The following is a 17,500-nucleotide window of genomic DNA, read 5'->3' as shown; positions in this document are numbered from 1 at the left end:
GAATTTGATTATTATTGTTACGTAAGTGATTCAGATGTAGTTTTGACAGCCCTAGTTCACACTGCTTCAGTAATTCACAACTACTGCATCTGAGAGAAATGAAGTGACCCTGTTAGTCTCACACGCATCTCAGTTATTTCTCAGAGACATATGCTAAACAGGGTATTAAATCAGATTAAGACGAATCTTCCATTCATGTTTATTCAATTAATATTAAATGAGTGGAGATGCGCTTTGAATAGTTTCTGCAGTACTTACTCTGTCCACAAGGTCAGAACAAGAACAACAACTAACGAAGATGGCAGAAACAATAGACGCATAGACGAGAAAAGACATCTGCAACTCTACTGGACAAGATCAGATCTCAACAGTGCGCATGTGTCTAACACCTGTGTCCACGCACACTATCAAATGAAGTACACTTTGAACAGCTGACGTACGCTAACGGACGCATAGTAAAAGCTAAGTGTACTTTGGCCTTAAGAAGGCGTTTGTACGACAGTTTTCAACCAAAAACATGTACAGTGGATTTACTGTAGTAACAATAACCAGAGTGTGGTATTGTGGCAGAAATGTAGGATATTCATAGCAAATTTTATTATATTATTAATGTAGACACATTGGTGTAATGTGAGGGAGTGATGAAATATAGGCCAAATTACAGATATTTTTGTTAAAAGCAGTTTTGTGCTTTTCTGTTTATACAAAATAAATTTGTTAATAGACTAAATACCATAAAGCCATTCTATATATTATTATTAAAACTTTTGAAACAAGGTTGTCAATATTTACAGATTTTACATCCTCAACAAAACTCAAGCTACTTATACTGTCAACTACTATTACATATATATATATATATATATATATATATATATATATATATATATATATATATATATATATATATATATATATTAGTGCTGTCAAACAATTAATCGCATCCAAAATAAAAGTTTTGTTTACATAATATGTGTGTGTGTATTGTATATATTTATTATGCATATATAAATACACACACATACGGTATGTTTTGAAAATATTTACATGTATATGTTTATATTCATATAATTTATATTGTATATAAATATATTTAATAAAGAAACAACTTTTAAAAAATATACACATGCATGTTTGTGTATTTATATATATATATATATATATATATATATACATAATAAATATACACAATTATGTAAACAAATACTTTTATTTTGGATGCGATTAATCGTGATTAATCGTTTGACAGCACTAATATATGTGTATATATAGGGAGAAGCATCCGGCCCCCCGGTGTGTCCACATCATAGAATCTGACCCCCTTTAAAAAAAGTTTGGACACCCCTGCGCTAATCCGACACATGATCACCGAAAACTCAAGAACCAAACCTTTGAAGTGTTTGGTGAAAAATAAATAATTTCACAATAAAAGCATGATTGGGGTTATTGGGGTCACTTCCTCTAGTGTAGTATTTCAGTGCGCCCAGTACAGCAGATGTCTGGTATTGAGTGAGCTGTGTTTGGTAGGGGGCTCCGGGTGAGACGGGTCAGAAGGGCGACGCCGGTCCTCCAGGGCTGCAGGTAAATCACTCGCCGCTCACCTTCTCTCTCTCTCTGTCTGTCTGCTGTGCGTCTGAAGATCGTCTCGTGTTCTTGTAGGGTGTTCCTGGCTCTCCCGGGCCTGCGGGACGCGACGGGCCTCCAGGACCGCGGGTAACGTGTCCGTCGCTCGTCATGCTAACGCTGCGCTCGGCAGAATGATCACTGTGTTCTCGTCCTCCACAGGGGCTGCTGGGTCAGGACGGGCCTCAGGGACGAGTGGGGCCGCCGGGGACCATAGTGAGTCACACGCTTCACCCTGCACCAGATCGATGACCTTTGATACGGCCCACCACGCCATTTTACAAAAGAAGGGACAAATAGGGGAAATTCAAAATTTAAAAACTTATTTTAACTGTTTTTTGTTTTATTCTTGCATTGAAATGTAAAAAACTCAAAGTGAGTTTCATTAAAAAATAATTTCAACACATAAGAATTATTTAAGTGTTTAATTAACTAAAAATATTACAAATATTAACATTTTTAATATAATATAATATAATAATATAATAACATTTACTTTCAGTCAAATTGTATTTTTGGTGGCTCATTTTAAAACATTTGGGCACATCTGCTCTTAAAAAAGACTGACAAACCATTCATTTTTATTATTGTTCCTAATTAATGTAATTTTAAAGTTGTGCTATAAAATAACATTTTCTATTATATTTATTAAATATTCAATGTTTTATTTTACAGTACAATAGTTTTTAAGTTCTTATTTTGTTTAATATATTTATATACCAATAATCTCAAATAACCTTTTTAATTATTATTATTTTATAGTCATTAAATGAGTCAACAACAGGGGAATGTGGCTTTTAAGAGATTTTTTTAGGTCACCTTTATTTCAATATTTCTCAAACTGTTGAGCCCTAAAAGTATGGTGTGCACACAAAAAAAGAGTTAGTTATTCATTTATTTTACTTTATTTTATTTTATTTTTCTATGCAGAAGCATCACCCAACAAAATCACCCCAGTCATTCCAGAATGTTTCAATGCTTTACAAATAAAGCTATATTATAAATCTTGTATTTTTCATATAGCAGAAGAACAAACTATCGCAGTGTCAGTTTGTCCAGTATTACTCCACTCCAGTCGCTAGAGTGTGTTTATAACCGGCATCTCGTCCTCAGGGGGGTCCAGGAGTGCCGGGGGCGCCGGGGGAAAATGGCCCTCCAGGACCCACAGGAGACCAGGGTCCTCCGGTATGTGTTTCCACACGCGTGTGCACATGATAGCAGCCACGAACCGATGCTAAAACCTCCTCTGTCTGTTTCAGGGACCCCCGGGACACAAGGGAGAGAAGGGCGAGCGGGTGAGTCAGATACCGAGGTCATCCTCACGTTCTCATCTCTGATGTGTTTCATTGATGCTCATGTGTGTGTTTAACAGGGGGAACTCCAGTCCTCGGCTTCTGTCCAAGCCATAGCCAGACAAGTGTGTGAGCAGCTGATCCAGAGTGAGTGCAGAGGCGCAGACGCACAGCATGCTGGGATTGCGTTTGCGTGTCTGACGTCTCTCTCTCTCTCCGGCCGCAGGTCACATGGCGCGGTACAATTCCATTCTGAACCACATTCCCAGTCAGCCGGTGTCGATCCGCACCGTTCCCGGGCCGCCGGGAGAGCCAGGCCGACAGGGGTCTCCAGGACCTCAGGGAGAGCAGGGGCCGCCGGGACGGCCGGGATTCCCAGGCAGTAACGGAGAGAATGGCCAGCCGGGAGCCCGAGGTGATTGTGTTTGCACTGACAGACTGAAGCACACAGGCAGCACTAACCTAATCATAATGAAACTGTGTGTGTTTATCGTCATCAGGACCTCTGGGCGAGAAGGGAGAGAAGGGCAATCCAGGTGTGGGAGTCCAGGGACCCAGAGGACCTGCTGGACCGCCAGGTGAACACACACACACACACACACACTCACACACACACACACACACACACACACACACACACACACACTCACTCACTCACTCACACACACACACACACACACACACACACACACACACACACACTCACTCACTCACTCACACACACACACACACACACACACACACACACACACACACACACACACACTCTCACTCACTCACACACACTCACATGCACACGCACACTCACACGCACACACACACACACACACTCTCACACACACACATGTTCGTTTTTGTGAAAAGTGGGGACTCTTCATAGGCGTAATGGTGTTTATACTGTACTTACTGTATGTGCTATTGTCCTACACCAACCCTACACCTAAACCTACCCCTTACAGTAGACTGTGCATTTCAACTTTCCCCAAAAAAACCTCATTCTGAGTGATTTATAAGTGTTTTGAAAAGTGGGGACATGGGTCAATGTCCTGAAAAGTCACCTTCTCCTTGTAATACCTGTCATACCCTCGTCATTATACACATCTATGTCCTGATTTGTCACAAAAACGTGCACACAAACACACACACACACACACACACACACACACACTCACACACACACACACACACACACACACACACATTTACATTTAAGCAGATGCTTTTATCCAAAGTGACTTACAAATGAGAATAGAATTTTTAAATAACAGAATTAGAATAGAGAATGCTAGAGTTAGAGGGGTCAAATAAAGATGGAAGAGATGTGTTTTTAGCTGATTCTTGAAGATAGCTAAGGATTGAGTCGGGCAGGTCATTCCATCAGGAGGGAACAGTTAATGTAAAAGTCTGTGAAAGTGATTTTGTGCTTCTTTGGGATGAACAATAAAGCGTCATTCACTCACAGAATGCAAGCTTCTAGAGGCACATAGGTCTGAAGTAATGAGTTTAGGTAAAGGGGTGCAGAGCCGGGGGTGGTTTTGTAGGCAAACATTAATGCCTTGAATTTTATGCGAGCAGCTATTGGTAGTCAGTGCAAATTGATGAACAGAGGCGTGACGTGGATTCTTTTCGGCTCATTAAAAATTAATCTTGCTGCTGCATTTTGGATTAATTGTAAAGGTCTGATAGAACTGGCTGGAAGACCTGCCAAGAGAGCATTGCAATAGTCAAGTCTGGACAGAACAAGAGCCTGAACAAGGAGTTGTGAAGCATGTTCTGAAAGAAAGGGCCTGATCTTCTTGATGTTGAATAAAGCAGATCTGCAGGACCAGACAGTTTTAGCAATGTGGTCTGAGAAAGTCAGCTGATCATCAATCATAACTCCAAGGTTTCTGGCTGTTTTTGAAGGAGTTATGGTTGATGAGTCTAACTGGATGGTGAAATTGTGATGAAACGATGGGTTTGCTGGAACCACAAGCAGTTCTGTCTTGGCAAGGTTGAGTTGAAGGTGATGGTCCTTCATCCAGCAAGAGATGTCTGTTAGACAAGCTGAGATGCGAGCAGCTATCATCAGATCATCAGGATGGAATGAGAGGTAGAGTTGAGTGTCATCAGCATAGCAGTGATATGAAAGCCATGTTTCTGAATGACAGAACCTAGTGATGCCATGTAGCCAGAGAAGAGAAGTGGTCCAAGAACTGAGCCCTGAGGCACTCCAGTAGCTAGATGTTGCGACTTGGACACCTCACCTCTCCAAGATACCTTGAAGCACCTATCTGAGAGGAAAGACTCAAACCACTGGAGTGCGGTTCCTGAGATGCCCTTTCTCAATAGGGTAGACAGGAGGATCTGGTGGTTAACCGTGTCAAAAGCAGCAGACAGATCCAGCAAGATAAGTAATGAAGATATGGAAACCGCTCTTGCCAGTCTTAGGGCTTCAACAACTGAGAGCGAGGCAGTCTCGGCTGAATGTCCACTTCTGAAGCTGTTCCTGTAGCTTTCCTGTAGCTCAAATAGTAGAGCATGGCGCTAGCAACGCCAAGATCATGGGTTCGATTCCCAGGGAAAGCAAGAGCTGATAAAATGTAAAAACTGTAACTTGAATGCAATGTAAGTCGCTTTGGATAAAAGCGTCTGCTAAATGCATAAATGTAAATGTAAATGTAAATGAAGCCAGACTGGTTGCTGTCGAGGAGGTTGTTCTGTGTGAGAAAGACAGAGACTTGGTTGAACACAACTCGTTCAAGTGTTTTTACTATGAAAGGAAGAAGAGAAACCGGTCTGTAGTTCTCTAAAAGAGATGGGTTAAGGGTGGGTTTCTTAAGTAGTGGGGTTATACGAGCCTGTCTGAATGCTGAGGGAAAAACACCAGTGTGAAGGGATGTGTTAACGATGTGAGGAACAACTGCAGGAGAAATGGCTTGAAGGAGATGAGATGGAATAGGATCAAGCGGACAAGTAGTAGGATGATTAGAGAGGATGAGTTTAGAGACTTCTGCCTCAGAGAGTGAAGAGAAGGATGTGAATCAGTGTATGTTTGCTGGTAAGATGTGCTTGACAGATTGTGTGAATCACACACAAACATGCACACACAACTGTTTACTGTCTTAATTAATGTGAGCGATTCATCTGATTCTGATAAATGTTGGTTTTGATAATCTTTCATCATAATATCCCAAACAGCAACATAGTTTTGGCCCAGATCCAGCCCACATCTGGCCCGTGTGAAAACCATGCAGGCCAGATGTGGGCCGGATCTGGACCGACACTGCTTGCTGTCTGGGATGTTAACTTCAGACAGACAACTGCACAAATACTACATAAATGTGTGTGTTCTGAGTCTGACAGTGTGTGTGTATTCAAATAAGTGAATAGAATATGAAACAGGAAGCTGAGGAATCTGTGTCCTGCTGTGCCACAGGAGCTCCTGGTGAAGGCAGAACAGGAAGTCCAGGTCAATCTGGCCGCCCCGGTAACCCCGGCAGTCCCGGCAGACCCGGGATTCCAGGACCGGTTGGTCCGCCCGGCCCGCCCGGATACTGCGACCAGAACGCCTGCCTCGGCTACAACGTGGGAGGTGAGTGTGTGTGTGTGTGTGTGTGTACTAACCCTCACTGCTGTCCTTAATGCGCTTCATAAGACTCGTAATGTCATGCTCGTGATGATGATGTCTCTGTGCATGTGCTGCATGAGACAACATGAACTCTCACTCTAGATGTTCAAACTGGAATTACATGCATGAGACTGCATGATTGAAATAAAACTGTGATTATTAAACTGACTGCCACTGCGACATGAACTGCATCCGCTCTGATTATGAGTCACTTTAACGTGCATTTAAAACACAGCATGCGCCAAACATCTTCACAAACATCAAAAGAGAAGCTTCAGGGTTGCCTGAATTTTTCTGTCAAAATAAATGCTTGATTTTTGAAAATTAAAAAATTAAAACAGCCAATGAATAAATATTAGTTTTTGTATAATAATAAATGCAGTACAACTGTAAAATTGCAATTAAAAATTACAATTGTAACATTTCTTATTTTAATATTTTTATTTAATACTAATGTTATATAACTAATAAAAATAAATATTAAATCATTATTATTAGACATTTTAATTTATAATCACAAAAAGATGTGCCAAATTGTGCAAACAGGCAGAGCAAACATGGAGCTCTTTTGAAATGCATTTTAAAGCAAGTAAATTTGTTCATGCATCGTGTTCCTTTATATAGTGTATGAAACAGTGTATGTGTAATACTGAATATTTCAAACAGTCACATGACCTCACAATGCTGCATGTTTGATTCAGTAAGTCAGAGGATTACTGTAGAAATGGCGTTGGCTGTAGTTCATCATGTGCTGTGAATAATACTCAGTACTGCATGAGTGCAGAGGATTCACATACTATACGCTGAGTACATACTGCAGAAATACTAGTGTGCTGTTCCTGACATGCTCACGGCGAAACAGGCTGAACATCTAACACGTGATTGGTGATGAGTGTCTGTGGGGGCGGGGCATGGGGTGTGGCCTGGGCAGCAACGAACGGTAAGGTTTATCTGTCGGGCGGGGCAATGGGTGTGGCTTGGGCATCAGTGAATGGTGTTGTTAGGGCTGGGCGATATGGCAAAAAATAAAATCTCTATTTTTTTGGAACATTTCCGATTCTCAATTTTTATACGATTTCTAACTAGTCAACTTGAAAATGTAACTATAACATGATTCAAGTAACTTTTTCTTTATTAACCCTCTAGTTAAAGAATATTCTATTCCAAGTGCTCCACACATGAAGTGTAAATGTTAAACAAATCATCTTGTGCATCTTGTACAAACTTGCCTCATACATATTATATGTTCAGAAATATTACTTGCACTGCTTTTCCATAGTTTTTTCTATGTAAACTTGGATGCGTTTGACTGTCGCGCTCGCGTTTCTTGCATGAAACGGCTTTCTAAAAACACGGCGCTCAAGTTAAAAGAAGTTCACTCCCATCTTCCTTCATGTTTTACCTCTTCCACTGTCCGCGTCGCATCTTTGTCAACACAAAAGCACTTTCTGTGTGAATGGTGCTTCGCGATATGAGCGCGTCACACGTGATGATCGCCCAGCCCTAGTTCTTGTATCTTTGGGGGCAGGGCAGTGGGTGGGTGTGGCCTATGCATCAGTGAATGGTGTTATATCTTTGGGGGCGGGGCAATGGGTGTGGCCTATGCATCAGTTAATGTTGTATCTTTGGGGGCGGTGCAGTGGGTGTGGCCTATGCATCAGTTAATGTTGTATCTTTGGGGGTGGGGCAGTGGGTGTGGCCTATGCATCAGTGAATGGTGTTATATCTTTGGGGGCGGGGCAATGGGTGTGGCCTATGCATCAGTTAATGTTGTATCTTTGGGGGCGGTGCAGTGGGTGTGGCCTATGCATCAGTTAATGTTGTATCTTTGGGGGTGGGGCAGTGGGTGTGGCCTATGCATCAGTTAATGTTGTATCTTTGGGGGCGGTGCAGTGGGTGTGGCCTGGGCTGCTTGTGCATCAGTAACGCGTGTCTCTCTCGTGCTGCTTGTGCGCTGTGTGTTTGTGGCTCAGAGCCGGGCGTCGATGCTGACCTCACTGACACAGATGTTCCTGTAGTTCAACTGCCGCCCAGCTCCTACCAGCCGTATGGCCCCGAGGCCGAGGCCGAGGACGACGACCCCTACGGCTCCTACACCTCCTACTACCAGCCAAACTACCCTCCGCCGCGGCCCGTGCAGCCCGACGACCCCGTCATAGGTGAAGGAGAGGAGGAGCTGCGCTCGCCCGGCATGCAGCGGCACACGCGCAGACGCTAGACGCTCCGAACGCATCGCTGCTGACGGCACAGAGAAACTCAGAAGACAAGTGTGGTAGTGAGATATAAACTCACAATTGTGAGGAAAAAGAGTCCGGATTGTGAGATGAAAGTCATTTTTATTCTGTACCGGGAATAAACTCCCATAGAAATCCATTGGTTTAAACACTAAGTGTGTGTGAGTTATTAAAGGACAGCGATGATGATGATTGGACTCTGCTTATTCATGCCTATACATACAATTAAAGATGATTTCTATAAGTAGACCAGATGAAATTAATCTTATCTACATATCAAATACATTTCATAACAAAAGCATTTCACATTTTAAAATGCTGTCCTGTTTATGCTGTTCAGATACAGTGTTTGTCTGCAACCATTAGATCTGACTCTGTGTCTTTCTGACTGAATTAATGTTCATTTGTGACCCTGGACCACAAAATCAGTCATAAGGGTCAGTTTTTTTAAGTTAGGATTTATACATCATATGAAAGCTTTCCATTGATGTATGGTTTGTTGGACAATATTTGGCTGAGATACAACTATTTGTAAATCTGGAATCTGAGGGTGCAAAAAAATCTAAATATTGAGAAAATCACCTTTAAAGTTGTTCAAATGAAGTTCTTAGCAATGCATATTACTAATCAATAATTAAGTTTTGATATATTTACGGTAGGAGATTTACTAAATATCTTCATGGAACATGATCTTAATATCCTAATGATTTTTGGCATAAAAGAAAAATGGATCATTTTGACCATACTTATTATATATACTTGTTATTGTTGGCTATTTCTACAAATATGTGCTCCAGGGTCACATTTCTGTTTGTTTTTTAGGAGATGTGTTGAATATGTGCGATGTATTCACAGTGAGGAATATGAGCTTTGTTGTAGTTATTTAGGCTATTTAAGTTTCTAAAGAAAGCAGCAGCAGGCGAGTTTTGTCTGAATGATGAACAGATTCGTTCTGATTGAATCAGTTCACTTACTTGAATCGTTTCTTTCCATCAGTCTGATTCAGAAGCAGATCCAGCGCTTTGATGCTTGAAATATAGCCGTTATTGATATGATTACATATAAATCAATAAGACTGAGTGTCATATTTAGAGAAAAACAGTCAGTGGAAAATATGCCAAGATTTTTATTGTACTTTTTTACACATTTGAATACATTACAAAAAGTGAAGCTTAGGAAATTAGTCATTTCAGCGCTCAAGTACTGTGGAGAATATTTCATATAAAACAGAAATTGTCAGTATATCAGTATTTTGATCTGTATGGAAGCTGCTCGTTCTGTTCTGAATCTGCCTGTATGAATGACTGATTGTTTAATTGTGAGATCAGATGTTCATAAGCTCTGATTCTCTGATCTGAGCTTAAAGTGCCTCTTTATATCGGCTGACTATATGTATATATATATATATATATATATGTGCTGCTCGTCTGTAATAAGACTCGTCCAGGCTTTCAGTCATGCTGTTCTTCTGCAGTTCTCTGCCGTTCCTCGTCTGTATCTCACTTTCAAGCCGTTGTTTTATCTTCAGAGTTATTTATTTTATCTCAAGTATTTCTGTATTTTTTTCAGTATTCAGCATGTTTTGATCTATCTTGTTAAACCGTTGTTTACAGTCATTTCATATGTGACATGTTTCTAGGTTTGATGTAATGCTATATTGTGATGATCAGATGAATTATCATGCAGTATTTGTGTGCTTGTGAGAATGTCAGCCTTCTGTCAAAGGATTTAATAAAAAATATATTTTAAAAAACAACTGAAATGTTTGCTGAAAACCGCGTGTGTGTGTGTCAAGTTGAGCAAGTTTAGATTTTGTGTGTGTGTGTGTGTGTGTGTGTGCGTGCGTGCGTGCGTGCGTGTGCGTGCGTGTGTGTGTGCGTGCGTGTGTGTCAAGTTGAGCAAGTTGAGTTGAGGGAGAGAGAGAGAGATTTTGTGTGTGTGTGTGTGTGTGTGTGTGTGTGTGTGCGTGTGTGTGTGTGTGCAGAGCCGGCCCTCCCTATAAGTGAACTAAGCGGCTGCTTAGGGCCCCGCCGCCACTAGGGCCCCACTAGAGGTCCGAGTCATTAGGTTGTAAAGTGCGCTGCTGTCACTAGCCAAGTTTCCATCCAGTTTATGCTCTGTTTTGTTATATCAACAAAGAGAATATACATAAAAAAATAAAAAAAACTTTTTTAAAATGGTGTGTGATGATGTCATCCCTAAAAAACTAATTGTCGTGTTAGTTTTGGTGTATCGCAAAAAAAAAAAAAATTGCCCTTGAGCTGTTTCCATACATAATTTCACCTATATTGCGTAAATTATATAGGCTCTTCATCCATTTGAAACAAAACTGAATTATATAGCCTATTATTAAATTGTATAGGCCTACATAAAAACATTTTTATTAAGAAGTGTCATGAGTTTTTTTTTTTTGTTATAGACTGTTTACTTGATCATCAAGCAATAATCATAAACAGGAGCAGCTGTATTATTATCATGCTTCTATTTAACTTTTATTAGGAAATAGGAATGTTATTTTATTTCTCCTATAGCCGACAACCGTCAGTCGTTAAGCCATTATTAACCGTTAACCGACAAGATCATGAGTGTTTCTTAGACTGTCATCATGGGTTCAATCAGGGAAGTGGAAGGAGAGTGTGCTTCAAAGCAAAAACTAGCTTAGAACTGTATGCACGGTCAGTCTATCAGTGTTGCTCACATGTCTCTCACATTTATCATGCAAGAGTTAGTCAACTGAGGTATAAAATGCAGATAATAGATATAATAAATAATAGTAATATATATATATATATATATATATATAATAGTAACTTGCGTAGTTAGGGTTAGGTATGTTACGCATGTAATACAGACGCTCATCTACAGAAACAGACATGGCTTTATTGACATGATTGTATTATTTATAGTATTTGCAAAACATTTATGGTACTAAGTCCTAAACTGCTATGTTGACACAGAACGTTAATTACTGGGCAAAGAGAAACATGAAATGAAGCAGAAAAGTAAATAGGCTATTTAACAATAGTTATATACACTGTGACAGTAACAATGTAACAGTTTTGTTTAATTGATCTTTGAAATTGGCGCGAGACATATTTGACCTCATCCACCACAGAGCGTGCTTTAAAGTGGACACACCATCTTCATACTAGAGCTACTGCTCCAACAACATCCACGTTTAGAGCACTATGCAAGTTTTTCTAATTAGCCTTTTATCTTGTCATACAGGGCCATGCAAACAGCCATACTGCGGCATCAGCACAGCGCGGTTTCTCGACTAACACTCGACAGAGTTACAAGTTTTCAAAGCAATACTGTTACTTCTACACTAACTTATTTTAAACCATTCATATTTCCCCAAAAGGGGATACACCGTACCTGGAGATACTGCAATACCAGGTCGATGCGTGGAGTGGACGGAGCAAGCCCCTATTCCATCTCCCTGCTCCAAAAATCAATTTAATATATGGTCCCCGGGTAGGGGACGTATCAGATATTAAACTGATAAGAACAGATTTTTCTTTCGAAAAAGTTTATTGTCACGGTTTTCGTTTAGACATTTCCACACTCATTTGTTTTTGTTATTTTTTTCTCAAACACATACATTTTAAAACAAGCAGTAATAAATAGAATGAATACACATGGTTAAAAGGAAATACAATAATTGCTAAAAACAAGCAATTAAAACCAATGTGTGTGTGTCTTGTTTTTAAAAGTCCATTTTGTGTGTGTGTGTGTTAAAAGGTGTGAGTGTCTCAACAATAAAAACAATTTAAAACAAGCATCTCATTTTTTGTAATAAAAAACCAAGTCCAATTTCTAAAACACAATAAAATATACCAATAAAATGACTTTAAAAGTCATCTGTTGTGCAAGACCGGGGGTGAGTCCTTATCAATCTGTCTTCACCCCGCTCTCCAGAACAGGCGCGTGAGATGTTGTTGCCTTATGGGCTCAGCGGAGATCCCCTCTCCTCCGGCCCGCTGGCCCGCTGTTCCCGTAGCCAGAGTGGTGAGGGTGCATCTACGGGCAGCCAGGAGCGGTGGCGCCCGGGACCCTTCCCGTGCGACCCCGGCCCCCTCGTCCGAATATCGCCGTCCGGTACCCCTGCAGCATTGTTGTTACCTTTAGCTCGCATGCATGGAGGGTTACCGTGACGCGCTTCCCCACCAGCAGGTTTCTGGTGGCCCAGATGGCATCCTTGATGACGTTGAGGGTGAGCCAGAGCGAGGTAAATTCCTGTGCTGTTAAGTCCTTCAAGCCCCGGCCCACCCCAAGGATGGCGAGCTGGTACCCTAACTGGGCCCCACCCGCTGGTAGGCACGGGAAAAACAGGGGGCCGGTCTTGGCCCACAGGGCCCGCGCAGCGCCGCACTCCCAGAGCAGATGTCGGACGGTCTCCGGGGAATTGCACCCGGACCGAGGGCAGATCGCGTTTTTGGCCATGCCTCTGGAGTGCATAACCGCTCTGACCGGGAGGATCTCATGAGCCACCATCCACGATAGATCTTTATGCCGGTTCTGGAGAGCGGGGTGAGAAGCGTTCCTCCAAACCTGTTTGGCCTCACCTAGTGTGAGGCCTGGGACTGGACTCACCGGTTCCCGATCCTGCACAAGAGAGACGAGATGCTTGTGGTTAGTTAAAATGGTGACTTCTGCTTTTTCTAAAAGGTATCTCTTTAAAAACTTTTTGATAAAACAATATTCTTTTGGCAGGTTAAAAGACACTGGTGTTTTCAGGTCAACAGGTAAAATCTTTAAGGTTCTTAAATAAGACCCCATCCAAAACCGTGTCATGGCTGCCGTCTTGTTATCTTTGGATGGGGTCACAGCATACTTTATGTGGAGGGCGGTGAAGCGGCTGCCTAAAAACAGGTGGGGGTCTGGGAGGCCTTTTCCTCCATTCTCGGGTTTTCTTTTCACGACTTCTCGCTTTAGGCGCTCCCACTTGGACCCCCACAGGAAATAAAACACCGCCCTCTCCAACTGTGCCAGGAATCTCCGGGGTGGACTAAAAACAGAACAGACAAGTGACATTAGCGGTAAAATAACAGATTTAAAAATTAAAATTCTACCTTCTATTGTCAGCTGTCTCAGTCCCCAAAACCCCAGTCTTTGCTTAACTTTCCCTAACAAGTCAGTCCAGTTTTCCCGTCCACCTCCCTCTCTGTCAAATTTCACTCCTAAAACCTTAAAATCATTGTCTTTAAAAGCTAAGTCGAGTCCACCTGTGTCCACGTCTCCCCACGGCCCGAAGAGCTGGGCCTCGGACTTGTTCCTGTTAAGTTTGGCGCCCGAGGCCCGACCATACCAGTCAGTCAAGTCCATTGCTCTTCGTACCGATAAAACGTCCGTCGCTAAAAGGGTTACGTCGTCCATGTATAAAACACAAGTGGCTGTCAGTCCGCCCGTCCCAGGAACGTGAAGTCCTTTGATCCATTTGTCCCTTCTCAAGATCTGTGCCAGTGGCTCGATACAAGCCACGTACAGAAGAGGAGATAACGGACACCCCTGACGGACACCGCTGTGAATCCTTACAGCCTTGGTAAGGTGCCCATTTACAATAATTTTGCTGACTATGCCCTCATACAGCAGTCCCACCCAGGCTATAAACCTCTTTGGAAACCCCATTTTTTCCAGTACCTGAAAAAGGTACTGGTGCGAGACTCTGTCAAATGCTTTCTCAAAATCTAAATTTAGGACTACTAGTCGAATGTTTCTGTCTCTCGCGTAACAGATGGCGTCTCTAATCAGCACTAGGCTGTCCGTTATCTTTCTTCCGGGCACCGCACATGCTTGATCCGGGTGGATCACGTCCTCTAAAACCGTCGACATACGTGTAGCTAAAATCTTACTAAAAAGCTTACAATCAAAGTTTAAAAGTGTTATTGGTCGCCAGTTTTTCAAGTCAGTCTTATCTCCTTTTTTGTAAAGTAACGTGACTATCCCTGTTCTAAAACTGTCTGGAAGTCTGTCAAGGGTCTCAAACTCTTTAAAAACCGTGAGTAAAACATGTGCTAAAATATCCCAAAACGTCACATAAAACTCTAAGGGTAGTCCGTCTTGTCCTGGGGATTTTCCCCGCTTAAAACCTCTAAGAGCTTTCTGTATTTCTAAAATGGTAAAATCTTGGGATAAAAGCAACTGTTGACCCTCCAGCTTTTTTTCCATAAAAGACAATACTTCTTTTAAAATTTCATTGTTAATCTCTTTGGTGCTGTATAGGTCCTCATAAAATGTTTCTATTTCATTAAAAATCCCTTTCGTTGTGCTTGCCTCCCTCCCTCCAGTTTTTAAAGTTGTGATTGCCCCTCCCCTTGTTATGACCCTTTTAAAAAAGTACCTGGTACATTTTTCACCTTCCTCGACATCTCTTTCTTTACTTCTTAAAATTATACCTTCGCTTTTTACTTTAGAACAGGCTGACATTTCTTTTTAACCTCTTTGATTTCTTCGCTAAAATCAATACCATTATTTAAAAGATTAAAATACCTTTGTAGTCTTTTTTGCAGCCCCATCATGCGTCGCTTTTCCCTATTCTTATTTTGTCTCCCTATCTTCCTAAAAAACTGTCTCGTCCGCTCCTTTACCATCTCCCACCACTGTGCTCGTGTGTCATAAAAGTCTTGGAGGGTCTGCCATTGGCTGAACTGCTCCCTATATTCACTGACTACCTCCTCATCTTCTAAAAGGGAGCAGTTCAGCTTCCACAGCCCTCCCCCTACTGTCACACCTGAGGGGAGTGAAAGTGTGCAAGACAGCATTAAGTGATCTGAAAAAAAGAGGGGGGTCAATGTTGCATCGGTTGGCGGGCAGTCCCTTGTAAAAACATAGTCAATTCGAGAGGCTCTGGCGCTATCACCACTGAACCAGGTGAAGCCCTCCTCTCTTAGATGCAGTTGTTTAAAACAGTCAACTAACTTAAAATCTTTGACTAAATTTTGCAGTAAAACCGATGTTTTATCAACTTTAAAATCCTCCCCTACCCTCTTCCTGTCTTTTTTGGATAAAACGCAATTAAAATCCCCTGCCACCACTAGGGGAGCCCTACCTAGCATGTGGGGCTGCAAGTCTTCTAAAAGCTTATACCTTTTATTTTTCTCCGTAAAACCATACACATTAAGAACGTTAAAATCCTTCCCTAAAAAAGTCAGATTTGTTAAAAGTGCCCGCCCATCCCTCACCACAGTGCTGCCCTTTACCAAGATATTGGGGTTATTAATTAAAATGGCAACACCGTCATTTTTGTTAAAATTGGACCCGCTCCAGATGGAAAGCCGTGGGGTCCAAAGCTCCTCCCATTCCCTGTAATTCATTAAAAAAGGCAGACCACATTCTTGTAATAAAAACACATCCGACTTAAAAGATTTTAAAAATGATAAAACGCTCTGTGCTCTAATTTTGCTCTTCACACTTCTCACATTTAAAGTAGAGATAGTGAGAGCCATAAGCAGTATGATTAAAAAGGTATAAAGCATTTTAAAACCAAAGACAATAAAAGACTACAAAAATATAATTTAAAATCACGTTACATCTTGTTGCTTGTGTGCGTGCGTGCGTGCGTGCGTGTGTGTGTGTGCGTGCGTGTGTGTGTGCAGAGCCGGCCCTCCCTATAAGTGAACTAAGCGGCTGCTTAGGGCCCCGCCGCCACTAGGGCCCCACTAGAGGTCCGAGTCATTAGGTTGTAAAGTGCGCTGCTGTCACTAGCCAAGTTTCCATCCAGTTTATGCTCTGTTTTGTTATATCAACAAAGAGAATATACATAAAAAAATAAAAAAAACTTTTTTAAAATGTTGTGTGATGATGTCATCCCTAAAAAACTAATTGTCGTGTTAGTTTTGGTGTATCGCAAAAAAAAAAAAAATTGCCCTTGAGCTGTTTCCATACATAATTTCACCTATATTGCGTAAATTATATAGGCTCTTCATCCATTTGAAACAAAACTGAATTATATAGCCTATTATTAAATTGTATAGGCCTACATAAAAACATTTTTATTAAGAAGTGTCATGAGTTTTTTTTTTTTGTTATAGACTGTTTACTTGATCATCAAGCAATAATCATAAACAGGAGCAGCTGTATTATTATCATGCTTCTATTTAACTTTTATTAGGAAATAGGAATGTTATTTTATTTCTCCTATAGCCGACAACCGTCAGTCGTTAAGCCATTATTAACCGTTAACCGACAAGATCATGAGTGTTTCTTAGACTGTCATCATGGGTTCAATCAGGGAAGTGGAAGGAGAGTGTGCTTCAAAGCAAAAACTAGCTTAGAACTGTATGCACGGTCAGTCTATCAGTGTTGCTCACATGTCTCTCACATTTATCATGCAAGAGTTAGTCAACTGAGGTATAAAATGCAGATAATAGATATAATAAATAATAGTAATATATATATATATATATATATATATATAATAGTAACTTGCGTAGTTAGGGTTAGGTATGTTACGCATGTAATACAGACGCTCATCTACAGAAACAGACATGGCTTTATTGACATGATTGTATTATTTATAGTATTTGCAAAACATTTATGGTACTAAGTCCTAAACTGCTATGTTGACACAGAACGTTAATTACTGGGCAAAGAGAAACATGAAATGAAGCAGAAAAGTAAATAGGCTATTTAACAATAGTTATATACACTGTGACAGTAACAATGTAACAGTTTTGTTTAATTGATCTTTGAAATTGGCGCGAGACATATTTGACCTCAGCACATTCACAGCGCTGTTT

General features: G+C 41.1%; 1 protein-coding gene, 1 non-coding gene and 1 pseudogene across 5 annotated transcripts in view; 2 read left to right on the top strand and 1 right to left on the bottom strand.

Annotated features, from left to right (window-relative positions):
• col14a1b (collagen, type XIV, alpha 1b) overlaps positions 1-10,676 on the top strand; it is a 60,791-nt gene extending 50,115 nt beyond the window's left edge. For 2 of the 4 annotated variants that reach the window (XM_058753527.1, XM_058753529.1), the window contains 10 exons: positions 1,528-1,581; positions 1,660-1,713; positions 1,786-1,839; positions 2,737-2,808; positions 2,883-2,918; positions 2,996-3,062; positions 3,142-3,330; positions 3,416-3,493; positions 6,334-6,489; positions 8,499-10,676. In XM_058753527.1, coding sequence (XP_058609510.1) covers positions 1,528-1,581; positions 1,660-1,713; positions 1,786-1,839; positions 2,737-2,808; positions 2,883-2,918; positions 2,996-3,062; positions 3,142-3,330; positions 3,416-3,493; positions 6,334-6,489; positions 8,499-8,743 — 1,005 coding nt within the window. In that variant the 3' untranslated portion in view covers positions 8,744-10,676. Of the gene's footprint in view, positions 1-270; positions 834-1,527; positions 1,582-1,659; positions 1,714-1,785; positions 1,840-2,736; positions 2,809-2,882; positions 2,919-2,995; positions 3,063-3,141; positions 3,331-3,415; positions 3,494-6,333; positions 6,490-8,498 lie in introns of those variants that run through there. The other 2 variants (XM_058753528.1, XM_058753530.1) reach the window with 2 other exon arrangements.
• On the top strand, positions 5,409-5,483 carry trnaa-agc (transfer RNA alanine (anticodon AGC)). The gene has a single exon. It is a non-coding gene; the product is annotated as a tRNA-Ala (tRNA).
• A 1,445-nt stretch (positions 10,677-12,121) lies between the features above and the next one.
• LOC131526470 (U2 spliceosomal RNA) lies at positions 12,122-12,296 on the bottom strand (annotated as a pseudogene).
• Between the last annotated feature and the right edge of the window lie 5,204 nt (positions 12,297-17,500).

This window comes from Onychostoma macrolepis, chromosome 19, assembly GCF_012432095.1.
Source record: "Onychostoma macrolepis isolate SWU-2019 chromosome 19, ASM1243209v1, whole genome shotgun sequence".
NCBI lineage: Eukaryota > Metazoa > Chordata > Actinopteri > Cypriniformes > Cyprinidae > Onychostoma > Onychostoma macrolepis.
This window is presented reverse-complemented; position numbering and strand designations above follow the sequence as displayed.